This window comes from Cryptomeria japonica, chromosome 9 (genome assembly GCF_030272615.1).
Source record: "Cryptomeria japonica chromosome 9, Sugi_1.0, whole genome shotgun sequence".
Lineage (NCBI taxonomy): Eukaryota > Viridiplantae > Streptophyta > Pinopsida > Cupressales > Cupressaceae > Cryptomeria > Cryptomeria japonica.
Genome location: NC_081413.1, coordinates 507990492 through 508013580, shown reverse-complemented (window position 1 = coordinate 508013580; position 23089 = coordinate 507990492). Strand labels below are relative to the sequence as shown.

Sequence of the window (23089 nt, the reverse complement as noted above, 5' to 3'; positions counted from 1 at the left end):
AATTGCAAGTGTCGCAATTTTAGGACGCTACATTTAGCCCCCACTTTTGCGGGAGTATGTATGCTCATACTTCCGGTAAAGTACAAGGAAACAACATTGAAAGACTTTCACCACGTCAAGGAGGCAAGACACACCAAGCCCCCAGTGGACTAGGGATCTTACGACTTCGATTGACAAAGTAAAAGGGAAGATCACGAGGGAGAACCATGACTGTCAGTAGTAAGGTTCCCTCATGAGTCATGCAAAAGAAATACCAAAAATTTTCAAGGCAAAGCTAAGTTCGCCAAGAAATTTTCTAGTATCCTGAAGGGATAGACAGGGTGTATGCCCCCCTACGTTAAAGCGATCGCACACGCCTCAACGGGGGTGATTGTTTTAACGTAGTGATACACATAAGAAATAAGAAGGGAAAGGAGCACGTTATCACAAAGATTTAGCCCCCAAGTGTGAGATAAACCCAAGGATAATAGATACAAAAACACAAAGCACAAGGTGACTTCGCTTTCCTTGGGGTCAGTATGCTGTATGATAATTCATGTATATATATCATATGTATGTATGCATAATTGTTCTTCATTCCCCAATCAAGGAAGGTCACCTAGAAGAAGGGAACACATGTGTCTTTTGAGTCAACATGAGAGAGACCAAAAGAGATCTCAATGCTTTGCATCGTCCTCAAGTAGACAACACTAAGGACAACAAATAGAAGAATGAGAATAACATATAGAAGAAGTAACAAAAGAGAGGAGGAGAGGATCTGCTATGCTAATGTAACTAGTCTAGCACGTCATCTACTCCCCGATCTTGCTGATCAATGTTTCGGGAAGGCAGGGAACACGCTAGAGGAGTAACATCCAACACAGCAGATGGAGCTATCATGTCATGCCCAAAAATTTAGGGCAAAAACGGAACAAATTTTTTTTTAAAAGATACTAAATTTAATTAACAAGCACACTCTTGCGACAAGCGTTAACGAAAATTTCATTAATAAATTCGAGCTCATTCTGAAACGAACGAAGCATCGACAATCAGTTATAATTTAATTGCAGAAAAACCTACTGGTTTAAATTCTATCTCCAAAAGGTATTTAATTTATAGTTTTATTAAATTAATCATACTAAAAATATAGGGAAGATATTTCAAGATTTATTTCCCACTATGACTATAAAGTCTTAGTAATTTTAATTAATTTCTCCTTTACGATTTTTTTTTTAAATCAATATTGAGAACATGTAAAATGCACATATATACATATAGATTATGCATATATTTTGAATATCCATAATTTATTTTCTGAAATCAATTAAACTAAAAAAAAACATACATATATATTCATATATATATTCCCATATATATATATATGGAAACATATATATTATTATATATATATTCTACATATATTCCAATATTTTAATCCTAATCTCCTAAATCCATTTCAACTTGCTAAAAATTACCACTTAATTTCCTCAACCCTAATTAGGGTTCTAAATTCCTATTTAACCATTACCTAAACCCCAAATACATATTATTTTCTTTTTTTATATTTAAAAAAAAACTAAACTTCCCTAGCCCCTATCGGGCTAGGGTTTAACCCATTCTTTTTTTTTACAAGTGAAGATTTCATGCCGGGCCGAAGAGTTAACAAGCGGCCATGGTTACCAAGCTTGCCGGTCGCTGGGGTTTCAAGTGGAGGCTGGCCGCGCGCACCACTGTGTGAGCTCACAGTGGCGCCGCGGCACCACTGTGTGCCCACACAGTGGGCGCCGCTAGCGGCTCCCCACTGTGTGGCCACACAGTGGCGGCCGTGGCCGTCCACTGTGTGCCCACACAGTGGGTGCCGCAAGCGGCTCCACTGTGTGTGCACACAGTGGGCGCCGCGCGGTCGTCCACTGTGCGTACACACAGTGGAGTCCGCGGGGGCCCCAAACATATATTTTTTTTAAAAAATTTTCTTTTAAAATTTACAATAACATTTATTAATATATATATATATATATATATATATAAATATATAAATATATATATTTATATATATATATGTATATATATATTTATATATGTGGTATTTTCATAAATTTATAAGCATAGATAAAAAGATAAATTTAAATTCTAAATAAAACTTATATATAATTTAAATGAGAATTATTACATGCAAAATTTTAAGCTAATAAAAATAAAGGGAAAGATAACCTTAAGTTAAATCAAAAAAATTTAATATATATATATATATATATATATATATATATAAATATATTTATATATATATATATTTATATATTAATTTAAATGCATCGATAAAACAAGCTTCTAAATCAATGTTTAACAAAAAACAAATACATTTTAAAGTATTTCACAAAGATACATTATACGTTTCTTTTTTGTAATAAGAAATCCTTTAATATTTCTTTAAATAAAATATTCCCATAAAACAACTTTTCTTGCTATCTAAAACACTTAAAAGCTTCCAGCTTAAATAAACTTCTAATTTGACTTAATTGAAAATACAGGTAAAAATCTAAATGAAAACAGACTTTTTTTTATTTCCTTCATAAAACAAGAAGCTTTGCATGCATCACTAATTTACTTTCCTTTTTCAAATATACTAGAAGTAAAAACAAGCCTTTTCTCTTTCTTTAAAGCATCTCTAATATATATACTACCAAATTCACAGAATGTTTTCTCTGAACAGTCACAACAATAAGACTTCAAATCTGAAATTACAAAATTACAACTTGCTTCTCTTTTTTTTGAATGAGGCATTTATTCACAACAACTTTAAAACAACATCTGCAACTGAATTCCAATATCTTCAAAATTCCATCTTCTGAATATCTTTCATGAATTTCTATCCTCTTTCCTCTGGATTTCCTGCATAATAGAAAACACAAAACTGACCACGGAGTGCTCACCTCCCAGCCTAGGCTAACTGGTAGCCACCCCCGAGCTCGGAGAACCAATTCCTAGACGGGTACAAATAGGCAAACACAAAGAAACACAAAGCATACAAATATTTCAGGCACATTCCCAACCTGGCTTTCACAGCACCACACTCTGGTGGTGAACATTTTCGAAGGGTGGTAGTGGACCAAATACCCTGAGGAGAATCTGCAAGTATGTAATAACAAGAAGCCACCTCATGGCACAAATAACATATCAAAATCTCAACCCCATAATTCCTTATGCCCCCCAAAGGCATTCTAGCCTTATAACCCTCCTTATGACCCCCATTGCACAAACAGGCCATGCAGCAAGGGTCACACAAAGATCCCTTGTGATCGCTCTCTAAAGAGAGTCTCTCACTCGAGGGCTGTCACTGCTACCACCCTCAAGATCCTCTTCCCTCCCAAGAGAAAGAGGGATCTTGAGAAAACTCCCAAAACACATTCATTCATAAAACAAAATCAAAAGATTTTCAAAAAATTCGTTTTCAAGAATACAGATTTTCTTATTCAACAACTTTCAGAAAGAAACAAAAACAGGTCATTAAAAGTAAAAATGAAACCAACCTTAATCTGCCCAAAGGTTATACCGATATCTGAAGAAGAGCTGCCCAATCCACAATTCTTTATTTTCCTTAATCAATTTCTTTATCCCATAACATTATTTTCCAAATTTTCTTCTGTCTCCAAAAATGGAGAGTGGGTGATTAACCACCTATTCCCAAAAATCTTCCTTAAGAAGCTCACTCTCTGAGTTCTCACAGGATTCTAAAAAAATCAAAAAAAAAAGAAGAAAGAAAGCAAAAATGCAAAAAGACTTTCCTTCCAAGAGGGAAAATCTGGATTTGATTTCACTTCAATTTTCAATTTTCGCTCAACTCAAAAAAACCAATTTTAAAAGCATTAAAAAGATCATAATAAAGTAGAAACTTGCCTAAAATTACCCCTAACCCCTAGGTATACCTTATGGGCTTCAGGAAACCCTAATAAACTACCCCTAGGTGTTCATTTAACCCATCTTAAACCCCTCTGAAGTTTATTTTCGGGTCAAACATAAGTTGACCACACCAAATATTATATTCTCAAAATATCTTTTTGACAACACATTATTTTATTTAAAATTAATAATAATTAACACTTTCCCATCAAGAGACAAGATAAAATATTAAAATTTAAATCCTCACATGTGTCAAGTGACACTAATAAAATACTTTTACAAAAATAAACATGAAATTGTCTCTTGAGGTTTTTACACAATAAATTTAAATAACACAAAACACACATGCAGCATATACTGATACGAATAAAATACAACACAAACGGGGTGTTGTCTCTCCAAATAGACAAACCCTGGCTTTACGAACATACATAAGTCTAGGTTTGATTCTCCGTAATTTTCCATGGTCACATGGTAAATTTCCTGCGCATCTCAATGTACACATTAGTACTCCCAAATATTCATATAAAATATAATTCAATAATATAACAATGCACATCATTACTTGCATACAATTTTCATCTGCACAGATTGAATACATCTTTTGTCAAGCAAATTCACATAAGCAATTTTCATCCCAATTCACATAAACTAAACATACATCATAGTTCTATATTCAAAGTAAAGTCCTGCAAATTCATTAACGACATCTATCATTGCAATATCATTCTATCTAATAATCATGTAGTGTTCTATCTCATAAAGCATGTAAGTAAAACATCAATTCATAGCAATGTTATCCAATATCGTGAAGTCATAAAAGTTCTAAATCTCAAAATGCATCAAAACAAAGTATCCATAGTAGTCTAAAATATAAAATCCACTGAATGTCAAACTGAGTCGAGGTGAGGCCTCACATATCACAAGATCCAAACAAGGGCTATGTTCATGTCCCAAGCCACGTTGTTCTTGTCTAGGAGCTAGGATAAGTGCTTTAGAAAATTCGTTAGATAAATGGTTATCAATATCAACAAGTTCATATTCACTATCAGAAGCAAGAGGAGTAACATGTTCATCATAAATAACATTTTCATCTATATCGTCATCAAGATTTATAAAAATAGGATCTTTAACTCGCACAGGATCAAGACCATCATGCATCTTATGTTTAGGAGATTTAGGCTCAATTTCCGGCTGAGGAGAAAATGGAATAATGCTTGTTGAAGGTGTTTTTGGAGATTGCAAAGTTTGAGAAGCAGCTGCTTGAGCTCTAAGACGACGCTTTCGTCGACGTTCACGTGCAGAACGATTTCGTCTAGTCTTAGTAGGAAGTGGAGAAGATTGAGGAGGAGGAATGTTCTCATCCTTATCACTTGGGTGTTTAGGTTGTGGTCTCTTAGGTTGGATAATAGGAGAAGAAGAAGGTCTCTTCTCTCTATAAAAGGAAGGAGGAGGAACTGCTCCATATAAAGGAGGAATATTTGGTTTAGGAAGGAGACCAAGTCCATTATGACGAGGAGGTATAGGTCTATTTTTAGAAAGTTTATTAGGCATAGACATAGTCACATCCATAGGGATGGGTTGGGAATCTTCTTGAGGAAAGACATTAGTTTTATCTTTCAAAGGAAGAACTTCCTTCTCAAGAATGATAGGAATATCAAGTTTGGGTGTTCTAGGTTCACTTAGAGATAGGATCATATTTGTTTTCCACTTTTGATAAGATTTGAAAAGATGATCACTTCGCGGAGGAAGGGATTGGAATTGTTTAGGCCAAAAGTAATCAATAGGAACACTAGAGGTTCTTTCAGCTGGTTTAAATAGACTATGATTAACAGTAACAACTTCACCATTATGGGGAAATTTCAAACACTTATGAATAGGAGAAGCAATAGCCTTCATGGAAGATAGCCAAGGATAGCCAAGCTTCACGCGAAATTGTTCAGATGAAGGAATAATAGCAAAGTTCACATCAAGGGATTTGTTATGGACCTCAATAGGTAATGTAATAGAACCAATTGCAGGAGAAGAAAATGCATCAAATAATTTCACAACCACATCTGTTTTGTCATATATCACTTGATTCAATTGCAAAGTAAAAAGAAATTCTTCAGTAATAACATTAACCATGCACGAAGGATCAATAAGCACTCCACGGCAAGGTGTATTCTTGACTTTTGCAACTATGTATAAAGGACCATCAGGTGCCCTGATAGTTTCACTAGAATCAAATGTGATGGAAGGTTCTTTAGGATTTTCTTGCTGCTCTACAAAGTTAATCACATTCGGAGTCATAGACACAAGACCATCAGATGAGAGAGAGGAATCATTAGCCTCAATCGCATTAGAGGTATGAGAAGGTAATGGATCAGTAAAAATCTGAAGATTTTGGTTAGGAGGAGCCACAGATGTGTTGCCTTTATCATTCACTCCAGAAACAGAGTTAGTATTATTATCAATCAAATCTTGAATTTTACCCTTTAAAGAAAAACATTTTTCAGTATCATGCCCAGGCTGACGATGAAAGTGACAAAAAGATTTGTTATCAAAATAGGGTGAAGTAATCTTTGCAGGATCTATTTGCCTTATAGGAGGAAGAGTAAGCACATTTTGTTCCAATAACTTATTCATAATACTATGCAATGATCCATTCAAAGGAGTAAACTTTCTTTCTTTCTTGAAAAACTTAGAAATAGGAGGCACACCTGATGCTGCATTCACATTGTTGTTGATGATGTTTTCATTGAATTTGATGGAATCTCTGTTCGGTTTAAACTTCCCAAATGGTTGTTGACTGCTATCACCCTTATCACTCGGAGCCATAGGATGTGATTGTTCCATTTGACTCACAGTCAGTTGATAATTGTGAAGAGTTGCACACAACTGTTGGAAAGAAGTAAACTCAGAAAACAGAAGTTTGTCTCGAATATCTTTTTGTAAATTAGAAATAAAGATTCTTTGAATATCATTGTCAGGCACTGGAAAAGAAATTTGAGCATACAAATGCTTATATCTACCAATGAAATCAGTCACTTTTTCTTTAACACCTTGTTTACAATGCTTTAAATCAATCAAAGTAACTTTAGGACTTATATTGTTTTGAAATTGTTGAATGAAAGCATTTGCAAGTTGTTCAAAAGAAGTAATAGAATAAGAAGGCAACGAGCAATACCATTGTAGGGCTTTATCTCTTAATGTTCTAGTAAACAGTTTTGCAAGCAACCTTTGGTCATAAGCAAAATCGGTACATATTGTTTGAAAAGTCTTAACATGTGTTAGAGGATCACCTTTACCATTATAAAGCTCCAAATGTGGGATTTCCACATGTTTAGGAGGGATAGCTCGAACAACGTCAACAGAAAGTGGGCTCGCAACATCAAATGTGGGCACACTAAACTTAGATTGATTCATAGAGGCAATTTGTTGCTGTAAAGAAGAGACAGTTTGTGCAAGATTGTTAATGGTTGCTTCAGTCGAAGAATTCATATTAGATGTGTTAGATTGTGATGGAGGTGTTATGTTATTGAAAGAAGGTAGAGAGTAAGGTGGTGGGACACTATGATAATTAGTCATAGGAGATGATTGGACAGGAGGAACACTACAAGGAGGAATGGAATGGTTAAATGAATTGCCCCCTTGCGTCATGTTCATTTGTGGAGATGTAATAGGAACACTCATTGAAGGAATGAATGAAGAAGTTGGATTAAATGAAGGAAGAGGGTTAATTGAAGAGGAAGGATTGCCCCCATGACTGGTGATCACAGGGGGAATGTCTTGTATAGAAGTAGTCATTATGTTTGATGTAAAGGTAGGTATGCTAGTAATAGAAGTTGTCAGAGGAACAGAATGATTGACTTGAGTAGGAGGTTGTGTATAACCCAAAGTTTCGGCACAACTCTTTATAGGCATTACATTCGAATCCACAATGTGTGCAATACCACGCAAAATATCAATTCCATTCTTATCACTTTGAAGCATATGTTTTAGACCCTCAATTAAAGGAAGAGCTTGACTATCGGGGTATTCTTGAGACATCCATTGTCGAAAATCGTCAAATTGATTATCCAATTTCGAAAGTTGTTCTACAGAAACCTCATGGAGAGCTTCTTCATCATTAGGAGGATTAGAGGAATTACCCATGTCCTCGTTAAAAAGGCTATTCAAATTAGGTTCCATCTCCTCAGTAATTAAACCTCGGAAAGACTTAATTCTACGGCTTCGTCTAACGGGAATAGTGTAAGTAGGGCTTATTGTTGTAAAACTCATGCACTAGAGAGGGAGAGAAAATTTTGAATTTTAGAGATAGTAATTTTCAGTAAAATCAGCCAATCTTCTAGATTTAAGCTGTTAAATGCAATCATAACAATCTCCCGAAATTTTGGAAAAAATGTTAGGGACCGTGGCGCTCGGAGTGCACACGGTCCTCGCAACTTTTTTCGAAATTTGCAGGGATGAAAGTTATGATGATTTTAAAGTTAATCTGAAAAAATTGAGTGATTTTACGATCTGTAGATAGGCCAAATTAAAGTTGCAATCTCAAAATTGAACCCTACCCAGATTGTCGAAAAATGCAAAATTTGAATTTTGAAAAAGAGAGGGAAACTGAAATTTTGAATTTTATGATTTTAGAGGGAATGTCAAAAGCAATGCAAGTTTTGAATTTCAAAAGTTGACTCAATTTCACGCAAAATTCAATTTTGAAAGCGGAAATCAAAGTTGTTGTAATTAAGCACTTAATTTCAAAAGTCACAAATTGCAAGAATTTGAATAAAGCACTGAAATTTTTAATGAATGCAAACACACTTTTCAGATTTAGGACAGTAAGAACACAATTTTGACACAAAATTTCAATTTCAATGATTTTTGAATGATTAGAAGCCCTAAACCAAGCAATCACAAGACCAACTTTGACTGTAATTTTGAAAGTGTTATAATTGATAAAATTAGCCAAAATTCTGGATTTTAGCAGGAAAATACAGTAAAATCTTGCTCCCGAAATTTCGGAAAAAATGTCGGGGACGATGGCGCTCGGAGTGCACACGGTCCTCGCAACTTTTTTCCAAATTTTCAGGGATGAAAGATATTGTGATTTTATTGCGGAATCCAAAGTTACAGCTGATTTGGAGATGTTTTGATCAGTGAAATTGTCGGACAAAGGTTGAATCAAGAGGGTTTCAAAAATTAGGGTTTTGACACTTAACCACTTAATTTTCAAAATTAAAGCACAAATATGAATTGATAATTTGTAATAGAAGAGCAGATCTGAAACAAGCATTAACAATTAAATATTTCACAAGTTCAATTTCTAAAAAGAAAATTTAGGATTTTTATGCAATCAACCTCTAAAATTTGCAAAAGATCAAACATGGAAATGTAATCAAGGAATCAAATTTTCAAATCTAACCATGAATAATCAGAAAGGATGTTCACGTCGGGTTCACCAAAATGTAAAGCGGAAAATCGATCGAACCCTAGTTGCTCTCCCCTCTTCCAACTCCAAGGAGAGAGAAGGGAGGTTGCTAGGGTTGATGGTTTTCACTTAGGGGAGACTTTACATTCAAAAGAGGGGTTGAAACCCACAAGATCCAATCCCACACAATGCAAGATTGGATCCTAAATGAGTTTCAAGGGTTAAGACAGCAAGGCTACCCTCTTTTGTAAAGAATGTAGATAGAATGATTAGGCTAGGAATGCATAGAAAGTGAGAAAGATTCGCTTATAAACTGAGTTAGGGATATAGGATGAAGCTGCGGACCTGGAATTAGCAGTAAAATGTCGATACGGCGCTGTCCTGCAAATTTGAGCAAAAGTTGACGGGACGATGGCGCTTGGCGTGCACACAGTCCTCCGAAAAATCCGCGAAACGAAGGGGGATCTGTTCGTCTCTACACAAGGATTCCAGATCTTCAATTTCAGCCGCGTACCTGCAACCTACACACAGAAAAGCGAAGACGATTGGGGGGTTAGGGATTAGGGGTTTGCCTTTAGGTCAAACCCCGGTTTTGGAATTAACCAAGAAATGAGAAATTGCTGTAAATGTAAATGTCTGTAATGTAAAACAAGTACTAATACCTTGTTGTAAGGATGTTTGTATCCTTATGTGCGAAGGTATAGATGTTGTTGTATGTTGTATGTTGTAGTAGTATGTAGTAAGTGATCTCCTCTTCAATGGTTGAATCCTTGTCTTGAATGCAACACTTAGCCTTGAATGGAGACTTGGAATGATCAATAGCTTGAAAGAATGCTTGAATGCTTGAATGCTTGAGTATAGTTTCCACGCTTTTTCCATCATATCCAAATGAAAGAGGAAAATGTAGTTTATATACTTGTCAATTAGGGTTAATAGACTGATTTTCCCGACCTTAGGCCGACCAGGAAACAATAATTTCCAATTTGCAAACAAAAGACCCGAGACCTCATAGGAGACCGGGCCCAAAATAGGCCCAGGGACCAGGGCGCTGGGCGCTCTGGTCCCACCTCCCGGGACAGCAGGGTGCAAAGGAGGTTCAGGCCAGGGTGCTAGAAAATGCAGTTTTTAGTGTCGTAATCAGGTTTCGGGGTCTCCATTCAGGTTGCGTGTTGCGTCGCCATCGTGAAGACCGAAATGCAGTCGAAATTGCAAGTGTCGCAATTTTAGGACGCTACACTTGTAAATTCGAAAATAGAGAAATGGATGAAAAATGAGATTTTGACTTGCGAGAAATGATGGAAACGGAAAGTACGGATATGGGGAACATGAATGAATAGAAATGGGAAAATCCGGGAAAGTCATTTTCATGAAAATGGGAAGAACTTTTCAACATGTAATCCGGTTTTTAAAACCCGAATTTACAAGGGAGGGGTATTTCACACTTTTTAACTTGGAATTTTTAACCAAAAATGGTTAAATTCTTTAATTGTAGGGGAAGAACAAGAATTTCCAGCGAACTTGTAATCGAGATTAAAAATCCCGAATATAAGTAAAGAGGGAATTTTGGGAAGAACAATGCAATTCGAAAATTGCATACCAAGGGGAAAAATCCTCTCACAAAAACCGATTTTGGGGGAAGAACAACACATGCCAAAAAATGCAACTAAGAACGAAAATTAAAAAAGCAAGAAAATAATAAAATAAAGGAGAGAAAGGAAAGAAGCCATACCTTTCTTGAAAATGCAAATGCTTCTCCAAAAATGCAACCAATTTTTGGGAAAAAGAGGGAAGACCAAAAATGGAAGCAATCCGCAATGCCAAAACCCTTAACACGTTTTTGCAAAAAATCCCCAAACTGATAAATGTAGCAGCAATCCCAAATTTGGAAGATCAAAGTGCCAATGAGAGAGCACACCCAAGAGGATTAGAACAAAACACCTAAGGAGGAAGTAGAAGAAATGATGACAAGTGTTTGCAAAGCGTAGCCAAAGGAGTCACGTGGCCATCATTTGCACACCAAACGGCATCATTTAATAGCTCAACAATCCTCCTAAACTCCACGCCTAGATGAGAAAGGGCAAAATCGATTTAGGAGAGTGGAGTTTGTTGAAGATTTAATCCCTCAAAAAGTGGCATTTATGAAAAACGTGGTTGCTGATTTAGGGCGAAAAACCAGTCAATGCAACCTCCATTTGGGATGAATGATGTCCATGAATGCATGAAAATATTGTAGAAGCAAAAACGCCTTTCCTCCTTGGAAAATCTCCAAAAAAAATTGCTTTGAATTCTTCAAAAGCCATTTTTTTTTTGCATTTCGGGTTTCTTGGAATGAAAGACAAGTTCGGTTTTGCATAAGGGAATGCAAATCGGATTTTTGGGAGAGAATGACAAGTTTTATTTTCCACTTTTTCACTTACTAGCCAAAATTGGGTTTTTTGGAGCAAACTGCAAGTTTTATTTTCCACTTTTTCACTTACTAGCCAAAATCGGGTTTTTTGGAGCAAATGACAAGTTTAAAATTGTCAAAAAAGCACTTGCAAGGCAAAATCGGGTTTTTTGGAGAGGAATACAAGTTTTAATTACTTGTATAAGGGAAATAAAATCCCTACAAGAAGTTAGAAATACTTGCACGTATGTAATGGGGATTTAAAATCCCTATTACATGCAAAAACCATTAAAGTAGGGGTTTTTTGACCAAACTGCAAGTTTACTTGTAATTGGGCGAAAAAATCCCTATTTTAACTAAACAAGACTAAAAAACAATAAAAAAGACAAAAACAAGAAAGGGAAATTTAAAACAAATTGCAAGTAACATCTTTTAATAAAGATGCACATGTAATAAGCTAAAAATTCCCCTACAACAACCAAAACAATGAATATCATTAAAACTTGCAGTTTGAAGAAAATTCTCCACCTGTAGTCAGGGTTTTAAAACTCGAAATTGAAAGAAAGACATAGCAAACGAACCCAAAATTTGATGAAATTCGAAACGTAGTTCGAGGATAGACTGAGGATTAAGCTAGTCCAAGGATTAGTCAAAATTCTGCCTCAGGAAGTGTGCCATAGAGTAAATTTTTTTATTTTTTCACAAAAAATTCATGTAGTGGTCCTTCATTTTTGGAAACAAAAATGAGGACAACACTAAAAAATAAATTAATATTATGAAATGTATATAAAGTTTAAATTGTATATAATTATTAATATTATAATATTTTAGTTTTTAGTAAAAACTATAAACAAATTCAGATTTCACAGTATATGAATTGTGAATGTTCGATGGTTAACCATCAAACATTCACAGTTCATATACTGTGAAAACTGAAAAATTGATGAATCGCGTATTGTAACCCAGCAAAAGCATAGACGGACCCAGCAAAAACGTAGAGAAAACTAAAATTTAAAAGCCGAATTTGAATGCGAAATAAAAAAACCTATTGTCGGCTGCAAATCATGTTTAAATCTCTTGAAATTCTGAATCGTAAAACCAGTGTTTGGGTGCTATTCTGGACTTCGCGCGACTGCAACCAGTGTTTGCGCAATGCAACTAGTGTTCGCGCAACGCAAATGGATTCGTGTTAGGGTTTCGTTGAATTTTTGGCCGCCGTATGTGGTTGTGACGTTGCGATTTTTAGGGTTTTTTTACCTTTTTTCACACGTTTTTTTATTTTTTATTTTTTTTTCCGGCCCGGATACGTTGGGAGATGCCCTGCCGGCTCCCGCCCACGTCTCCTAAAAGTGGAAACGCATCCACTGGCGACTCCCACATGGGTTACGCGAACCAGTATCCAGTTCGGGTCTCCAGGGGTCCAGGGTACGTTTCCCTGCAACCTTGCCGATATGGCTCTTTCTACTTAAATTAGGAATCTATCAATACTTTCCTTCTTATCCTGAAAAACACGCCTATTGCGTCCTTTCCAATTTTCTGTTTATTATTTTGTATTTGCAAGTTTTTCTGAATTAGTAAATTTAAATTTTAATATTCAGAAAGTGTTGCTGTAAGTACATTTTCTAAGGGTTGTAAAATTTCACAAGTTAGTATATTTCTTTCCAAATCTGAAGTTGACTGTAGATTCAAAATTTGAATTGCTGGGATCCTATTTTGAATGGGCAATTGATGATTTCCCTCGTGTATTTGTTGAATACTCAACTTGATATTTGCTCTATGGCGAATTCCAGTCAGCTAGATCAGTTTTGACCCAAGACAGTTTCATTAGACCATTGCAATCATGTGCTCCGATACTTGGAGGGCACAATTCATTATAGGTTAAGGTATGTTGGAGATGGAGAGTTCATGTTGAATGGCTTTGTGGATTTGATTGGGTAGGTGATACCCGTGCTAGAAAGAGATCTTCAGGTTTTTTTCAACTTGGGGTTATTTGTGATATATCAATTCAGCAGGAAGCAAGCAGTGGTAGCATTAAGTTCAGTCAAGGCAGAATGCAGAGCAACTTCTTTTGTGAGTTGTGAGTCTTTTTGGCTTTGCAAATTGATGGTAGAAATAATTAATCAGATTTAAAGTTGTATCAAGCTCTCTAAGAATCTAGTGTTTCTTGATTGCTCCAAGAATTCGCCCATTCAATATCATTTCCTTAGAGATCTTGTAAATAAGGGAGCTGTAGTTCTTTATTATGTACCCTAAGATGAGTAGGCAGTGGATATTTTGACAAAGGCCTTTAGCAAATGGGAAATTTGAAATACTGAGAGAAAGACCTGGTTTGATGGAGAACACCTTCCTTGCAAAGAGGGATTGTTAAATTTTCAAATGTGTTGCCTGGCTGTTGTATTCATACAGCTGTGCACAATAAATCACTTTTTATTTTTAGTGCTTTTGTCCTATAGCTGGGCACAATAAATCAGTTTTTATTTTTAGTGTTTTTGTCCTATAGCTGGGCACTGAAAGCAGCTTTACATTTTGTATATTTTTCTCAATTGTTAGCTCAGAGTTGGATTCTTCTAGCTTTTCTATCTGTTTTTATAGTTAGAGGGAATCTAAATTCTTAAGGATAAGTTGTTTTTGTTTCTACTATAAAGTTCTTTGTCTTCTATTTTATTTAGTTTTCTGTTTTTAGTTTTTTTGGTAACAACCTATTCTACTAAACTTGGTGATCAAATTGAGTTGGATGTGTGTAAAGCCCAAATGATTGTCTTTGTCTCTTAAAAGATATTCCTTTGTCTCTAAAAAGATATTGGGTACATAAATTTGCAGAAAAAAAAAATACAATAAAGTTGAAGAACAATGTTTTAATTGTAATTTATTTTCCGTTCAATAAATGACAGTTTTTTAAGTGTTTGTTTGTTTTTTGGTTGTACTTGGGTTTGTTCTGCTTGAAGTTTTAGTTTGCAGTTAGGATTATTTTTGTGAGTGCAGAATTTGCTGACCATGTTTTGAAAATTAACAGAAATAGGGAGGTCTTTTTTTGTTTTGAGAATTTTGTTGTCTGGCAAAGTTAAGTTTTTTATATATAGAAACAAATTTACTATTGGAGAAGTAAGTTGGCACTTGACAAACATTCATATATACATATTCAAATACGTTTTGGGCAGAGAATGTGTAGAGAAGGATATTAGGATATGGTAATAAAGAGGCTTTCGATATGTAATTTGAATGGTATGATTCTTGCTATGGAGAAAAGGGTATTGAATAGGGAATTTTTTTTTGTTTTCTTTTTTGAGTTGATGAGTAATATAAAATCACTGTCCTTAGAAATAGATATTAAGTTATTGCAGTGTATATAAACTCCTCAAAGGCTTTTGTTGTATGTTTTGGGTGCAGATTATGCAGTAATGAAAATTGAATTTGTACAGATTATGCAGTAATGAAAATTGAATTTGTATAGATTATGCAGTTAGGATTATTTTTGCTAGTGCAGAATTTGCTGACCATGGTTTGAAAATTAACAGAATAGGGAGGTCTTTTCTTGTTTTGAGAATTTTGTTGTTTGGCAAAGTTAAGTTTTTAATATATAGAAAAGAACTTACTACCGGAGAAGTAAGTTGGCATTTGACAAACATTCATGTATACATACTCAATATGTTTGGGGCAGATAATGTGTAGAGAAGGATATTTAGGATATGGTAATAGAGAGGCTTCCGATACGTAATTTGGACGGTATGATTCTTGCTATTGAAAAAAGGGTATTGAATAGGGAAATCTTTTTTGTTTCTTCTTTTAAAAATTTAGATGATGAATAATAAAATTACCGTCCTAGAAATAAGTAATGAGTTATTGCAGTGTATATAAAGTCTTCAAAGGGTTTTAGTGTGTGTTTTGGGTGCAGATTATGCAGTAATAAAAATTGAATTTGTTAAGAGAGATTTTGAATATTGGTTTGTGAATGTGCAGATTCATAGTCCCCCTAGGATGTGATTTGGTTGCTGCTGGTGGGCTTCCAATAGCATTTGGTACTTCACATGTTGGGCTTGTACACCGAGCTGGACTATGCCCTGGCCAGGTGGGAATTTCCTAGCTATAGCAACTTCTAAGTTTCTAGGTCAACATGCACTTTTTGTTTTTGTCTTTAATTTTACTCAATGGTATTGTGCTGGGTTGCTAGTAGTTTCTAGCCATATCTTTTTAAAAGAGTTGTGGTTTGTAAGGTTTGTGAAGTCTTTGCTACTACAAACAAACCAGTTAAGCCCATGTTGTTGATTCCATGGATTGCTATTGAAACTCAACATACAAGGCTGACATTTTAAAGTGAGATTTGACAATTAATCGCCCTGTTCATTCAAATGCAGATTTAGAATGTGTGTTTGTGTAAGCATCATCTACACAAATGCTTATAGTGGCGATTCATTTTAGGAAATCATTAAGATTGTAATTACAATGATACAATCATTACTTCAAATACAAAGGATTAAATCTAAGTCACAAGGTTCGAATTTGTGTTCAATTTCAGCAGCATTAAAATTTGGGTGAAGTTCCACGAGTAAAAATTTTTAAAAAAAATTGGCATTAATTTTGCCTTAATAAATTTAATTTTTTTAAAATATAAGTTATATATCCACTAAATTGTTAAAACAGTTTAACATTGCTAAATAGATTTGAAATCACTATAAAAATATGACATTTATAAAATATAAACCATACAAAACATGTGAAATCATGATTTCTAAGATGTTTTTTTGTCAAAAAAGTACAATAAGAGTCAATACTGAAGAACTTCAAAAAAGATCCAAGTCATCAAGGGCACTTGGTTGAGATGTTGTAGCATCATCATTTGTATCACTACTCAATCTTCATCTAAAATGTCAGGCTCATATGCAATTAGCATTGCTATGTCTTTAGGATTTTGTTGTTGTGAAGAATAGTCATTCGCTGATTTCTTCATGAAATTTTTTAAATTGTTGCGAATGTAGACAAGATCTCCCAACTTTCGGGAGAACTTATTCCTTTTTTTGGAATGGATGTGGTCAAAACAACTCTAGTTCCTCTCACAAGCTGATGAACTTGCTCCTTGACTCAATATTTGAATAGAAAATGTTGTAGCTTAGGAGTTTGTTCTCCATAGGTCATCCACCATCTATACCTAGGTACATCAATTCGTGCCATGTCATATTTGGCTGCCAACATTCCAAACATCCCTTCTACTCTCTTGTATTTCCAACATCGATCTTTGATTAGCATTGCAATTGTTGGATTTGGTTAAACTTGTCAATGGCTTCTAAAAGCCTTGCCATAATTTCAGAATCATCTTGTCTATCGATATGAAATAGCTTAGGCCCCAAATAGCAAGCTATTGCATGTAAAGGTGTGCATATAATTTTTGACCTACAATCACTTGTCTCCCATATCTCCATATATTTCACTTCTACATTATTCCGTTCTTTTTGAATAGCTTCCTTTCAACGGTCCATGTTTTCATAAAGCACGTCAAGGCAAGGAGTGTCACCATCAATTTGAAGAAAACACACATGTATACTAAGAGGAGCAATGACTCAGTATACGACAATTTTCACTTATTTAAAACTTTAGCTATCATAGAGTAGTAATCAAAAGAATCCACACAAGTAAGATCTAACAACAGAGAACACAAGATGCATACACGATTTTACATGGGAATCTATTGACGTGTTTTTTATGACGACATCTAACATAGAATAAAGTTACCAATGGTCACTTCACTCTCTCTTGATCAAATTTTAACCGTATGCTAAGATTGCGGAAAGTTCAAACGGCTAACTCCAAGGTTCCTTTATGCTTCGGACGTGACTTAGTTGGCAGATGTGATTGTTGGTAATCCAAGGGGCCTTACGTTTGGATCGTTCTTTCACTTCTTTGCTGCGGCTTGAACTCCATCATTAGATGTAGCGATTTTGTGATGCTGCTGCTTCAAACAGACTAAAATGAACTAAAGATAAAGGGGAAAGGGTTTAGAATGATCTAAATCTACTCCTATGGGCAGTGATATCAACAGTTAATGCTTCGGTGGACAAATTCCAAATAAACCAAGTTCTGCTTCGCCAAGATAAACTACAACTCTGCAAGAACTGGTGCAATCTTCTAGGGACGCTAGAGAATTTTCAGATTGAGAAAGTGCATTTGAATACCCAAAAACGACGCAATCCAAACGACTATCCACAATCGAACTTAGCACAAATTTAGGGGTTCAGGCTAACTTAACACAACATCTTATAATCAACAAGATGCCAAAAGTATGAACCATGGAAATTCATCAAACACCATCACATTTTCCATTGAAATCAAAGCACTATACTACTAATCTAAGTGAGGAAGGTGAAACTATGCAAGCTTTGAAAAAATAACTTAAGTGGACACCATCAAAGAACAATGTTTCACTGTTATTATCTCAAAACTTATCGCAACAATTTCATACAAAGCTCCCTCCTTTTACAAATGAGGGGGGTCACCCCTTTATATAGGCTTCAAGCCTTGGCTACATGCAAAACCCTGATTAGGGTTTCTCCCTAAAAGATTCCCCACACATGATGCAACAAGGTGGGAATCAACAATAAATGCCCATTATGCCCATATACAATTAATTCCATCCCATTACAATTAATTACATTCCTGCCAAAAATGGCGTCCATTTTGCATTGAATGCACCATCATCCATCAAGCTCGCCCAATAAATCATAAATGCAATAAATATGCCTCCATGCAAAATCACCCCATGATGCCATAAATGCACCATCATCTCCTGAACGTGACGGCTGCATGCAAAAAAGAATCTGCCATAATGCTTTAAATGTGATGGCTACATCCAAAAGATGCTCCATTAATTCTTCATGCGTTGACCCGGTTGCCACTTGGCAAGAAACCCTTGGAGAGAGAAAACTTTATTTGGGAAAATTTTTCTTGAGATTTTGAATTTTCCTTGCCTTGGAGAAGATTTTTCATCAATTTTGCACATTTCCTATTTTTTAGGAAAATTTCCAAATTAGGGTTCCACGGTCTAGGAGAGAGAAAATTCCCTCAAGACTCCAAATCTATCATCTTTTTGAAATTTGGATAATTTTTGATGCTCGAAAATGGATTTTTCAAAATTTTCCCCGAGCGGAAATTTCTTGTTCAATTCATCCTTGACCCTTGGATTTTCATGCCTTAGACAATTCCTTCAGTCTTCCAACCTAAGCATGGAATTCACTCTTCATGGTGGAATTCATCATTTCATCCTTGCCTTAGCCATTTCAATACCTTTCCTTGACCAGGGTGTTGATTCTTCCCTGCCATGGAATTTCAAACTTTCTCCAGTTTTGATGCTTTGTGTGTTTTGGCGCCCTCCTTCACTGCTAGGTGCTATTCTTCATTGAGGGAGGAATTCATGATTTTTAACATTTTCCTTCATTACCTCCCTTTGGCGCCTCCTTCCTTTGGGCTCTATTTCTCCCTGTGGAAGGAATTTCATTCCTTGTCCATCTTCCTTGAGCATTCCATTTTGGCGCCCTCCTAAGGAGTAGGGTAGGATTTTCCATGTGTGGAGGAATTCATACTTCATTTGGATTTTCCATCATATCTTGGATTTGGTGCCTTTCATCATCTTAGGGCGACATTTTATACTTGGTGGGGAATTTCAACATTTCCATGGATTCCTTACACCCCCCAATTTGGCGCCCTCCACAGTGCTTGGGCACAATTTTGACTAAGGGAAAGAATTCATTGATTTACTATGAATTCCAAGACTCATTGGTTTTAGCGCCCTTCATCATCCTAGGGTGGCATTTCACCCTTGGCATGGATTTCACTATTTCTTCCATCCCTCCATGCATAATACGCTTTGGTGCCCTTTCAACCTTTTGGGCGGATTTTTGCACGTCTTGGAATTTTGTGATTTTTGAATCCTCCATGACACCTCCAGTTTAGTGCCCTGTTTGGCAGTTGGGTGTGAATTCTTCCGGGCGAGGGAATTTCAATCTTGCTTCTTGTAGACTTCGGTGAATTTTTGAGCTTCTTTTGGATCGGGCTACCATACATGGATTTGAGGTGATTTCCCGGACTTAGATAAATTTCTCGAGCTTTCCACTTCAGGAATGGGCTTCCAAGACTTAGCCATTTTTACTGATTCTATCTTCTTTTCAAACCTTCCGGATTTAGAAGTAGTTGTGAATGCTTGATCTTCAATGCTTGCTTGAAGGGTCCTGTCAGAAATAAACTTTCCAAAAATAGAAACTTCCAGAACGTCAGCGTTATACCCCAAAATAGGACATAGGAATGACTTACTATAAATAGAAACTTACTAAAAATAGCAATTACTAAAAATAGTAAGTTTGATTTTTGGCAAAATGACAACATTCCGGGACACTGTAAAATCCCTAAAAAATAGGAACTTTCTAAAAATAGAAAGTTGCTCCATTTTGGCTCAAATTTTACTTGGAGGTTCCTTGAAGGGTCATGATTCCAGTTATATGTTCAGTTTTTCCAAAACCCTAATAGAAATCCCTAAAATCTAGGACTAAAGGTAGAAACCCTAAGATTGACAAAACAAGCCCTAGACTGAACCAAACTCGCTCAAATAAAAGCAGACTTGATCAAGTTGACCCCCAAACACTTGCAAAGGAGAGAAACCGAAGAGACTGCCACCAAAAGACTCCAAAAACCAAAACAAAAGACCGAGAGGGCATAAAAAGTAGGGGGTCCCCATCTGGAATGGGGTGATGTGTGAAAACGTCACAACATCTAGCCCCCACCCGAATAAATGTTCTTGAACATTTACAGATAAAACAAAATCTGCGAGGGAAGTGTTGAAAAACACTTCAGGGCGAGAACCCAAATTAAAGCATGTTCATCTAATTATGTGTGTCCATATGCATTAATTCCATCTCACAAGACCATCCAGACTCCTAGAATTAGTCGTGGCAAGCTAAAGGTATCTATACTTCAAAAGCATATGGGATGTTGCTTCGCTGCCAGTCAAGCGTCCATAGCTTTGACAAGGTTGTCTTTGAAATTCCCACGAATATTGCTCCACTGCCAGCTAGGCGTCCATAGCCCCGGTGGAGTTATCCGCATGCTCCCAAAGCCAATAATTTGATATTTCTTTTCATTTTTCATCTTTCTTTTTCTTTTTTTTTTGATATTTCATTTTTGTTCTGTCAATTCCTTTGGCTCGTAAGCAATGAAGCTTACTAAGGGTTTAGAAATTTCAGTGGCGCTGAAGCAAGATTTAGGATTTTCACTAGCCATAACTTCTCCCAAGAGATCTAAATGACTTAGAGAAATTGATAACATAAGTGGAATACAACATCATCATCCCACCCACAAATAGGAACTCCAAACAATTTAGGCCACTCCAAAACCCTAAACCTAAGCAAAACCACTTGAGTGGACAAGCTCAAGGGAAATCAACACCAAAGGTTGAAAACCAAAACCCAAACCAAAATCCCGAAACAAACCGAGACAAACCAAAACTCAAAAGGAAAACAAAAAAACAAACAGAAAGGAACCCTAATCTAATAAAAACAAAAATTTTGGACGGACAATACTCACAAGACCTAAAAATATACAACTCCTAACATGATTTTTCAGGATGTGCAGGAGCAACATGGCATTAGTCATGGTTCGAAGCCTTGCAAATTCATATTTAAACTCAGAAAAGTGATCTTTCACAATACTAATATCAAACTCAAGTAAGACTTCACGAAAGATTAGTAACTGTGGCAACTCATCGGGACCATGATGAATCCATACACAAGTTCTTCTTCCCAAATTTCCATAATCAAATTCATAACTTTCAAATTCAGGAGCAAGGATAGAGAGAACCTGGTGGTTTTCATGCGTGGGCGAGAATTCTTGCGTGTCATCCACTGCTTCATCAGGAGGTCGAAGCTGGTGGTGTATCATCCCACTCACATCTGAAATATGCAGATTGGGATCACATTCAATGGCGAGCAAACTATGGTGTGAGATGGATTTGAATGGGAACCTGGAAATAGAGGACATTTCTCCAGCTAACTCCTTTTGAATTTTTGATAATGAGTTGAGCCCCAACCCGAATCGCTCTTCATTCTTTACTTCTATCACGACAACTTGTTCCTCGAACGACATCTCATGTATCTCAATTTATTTTAACAATTGTTCTTGGATCTTGAGTAGAGGTTCAAGCACCGACCCGACCTGCATTTCATACTCTACTTCCATCTCAGCAGCCCACTGACTGTCACATATTACTCCCCGCCTCAAGCTGCTTATCATTTCTTCCATTTGGAGCATGCATGAACGAACTTCTTCATCAAGGAGCATCTCTTCTTGCTTGATTGTGGAATCATTGCTTGCATTTGTTTGAACATCTTCCATTTCTTTGTCAACCTCCACTTCAACGGGTGTTCCTTTCCTTGGCATAAGGTACGCAAATTTTCTCTTGACTGAATTGTGTTGATTGTCCCGCTCAATTGTGCTTTCTTCACTACAAGATGTTGCAGTAATACCTTCTTCATTAGATGCTAAGTCAATTGGTTGAAGGTGAGCATTCCGCTAGTTTTCTATAGTGTACATCTTTGACGATTCTTCCAACTTTGCCTACACCTTGGCTTGGTGAATAGCCTCCCTGCATGATGGACATGTGACTTCGGAATGAGTGGTATTGTGGATCCTACAACAACATGGGAGCAAGACACACAAGTCTTTCTCAATACTTAAGCCTTTCTTAACCATCTCCTTGAACCTCATGAAAAATTCATTTTCACCAATTGAAGCTTCAGGTTCCACTTTCATCGGTACAACAGGCTCATGTACTTTTGAAAAGGAGACTTTTCCTTGCAAGGCTAATTCCATCCTTGATAGAAATGTTAAACAATGCATCTCATTGTGTCCGCCAATGTTATGAATTCTACAACTATTCCTTGATGCGAATTTAGACAAACTCCGTGGATGTAACTGCGCATTCAATCTGCTCAACAAGTCTGCTCACAACATTGCATAGATTTGCCTCTAGTCTTCCCTTAATGAGATGACATGTATCTCATAAATCTGCTCAAATACATAATGTAGATCTGCTGTAGTAGTTCTCTGCCTTTCATACATAAATGATCTGCTTGAATGAGCTATCTTTGAATTAACACATGACTCCTATAAATACCCCTCAACATACCTCTTCACCCAATGGTTATGCCTTAATGAAGTTGGCCAGCAACTATTGAACTATTTTATATTGATTAAATTTTTTGCCAAGAGACTTGTCCTTCCAATCTGGTTGGCCCAAGCAGCAGGCATCTAATATTTATTTATTTATTTATTTTCTTCCAATCTGGTTGGCTCAAACAGCAGGCATCTAATATTTATTTATTTTCCTTCAAGGGGGTCGTCCCTCTTTGGGACCCAACAAAAAAGATTTATTTAAATACATTTGA

General features: G+C 36.1%; 1 protein-coding gene across 2 annotated transcripts in view; it reads left to right on the top strand.

Moving 5' to 3' along the window:
- The window catches only part of LOC131046939 (uncharacterized), a 149074-nt gene that overhangs the window by 45846 nt on the left and 80139 nt on the right, over window positions 1-23089 (top strand). For both annotated transcript variants that reach the window (XM_057980769.2, XM_057980767.2), the window contains exon 2: window positions 15627-15735. In XM_057980769.2, coding sequence (XP_057836752.1) covers window positions 15627-15735 — 109 coding nt within the window. The remainder of the gene's footprint in view (window positions 1-15626; window positions 15736-23089) is intronic.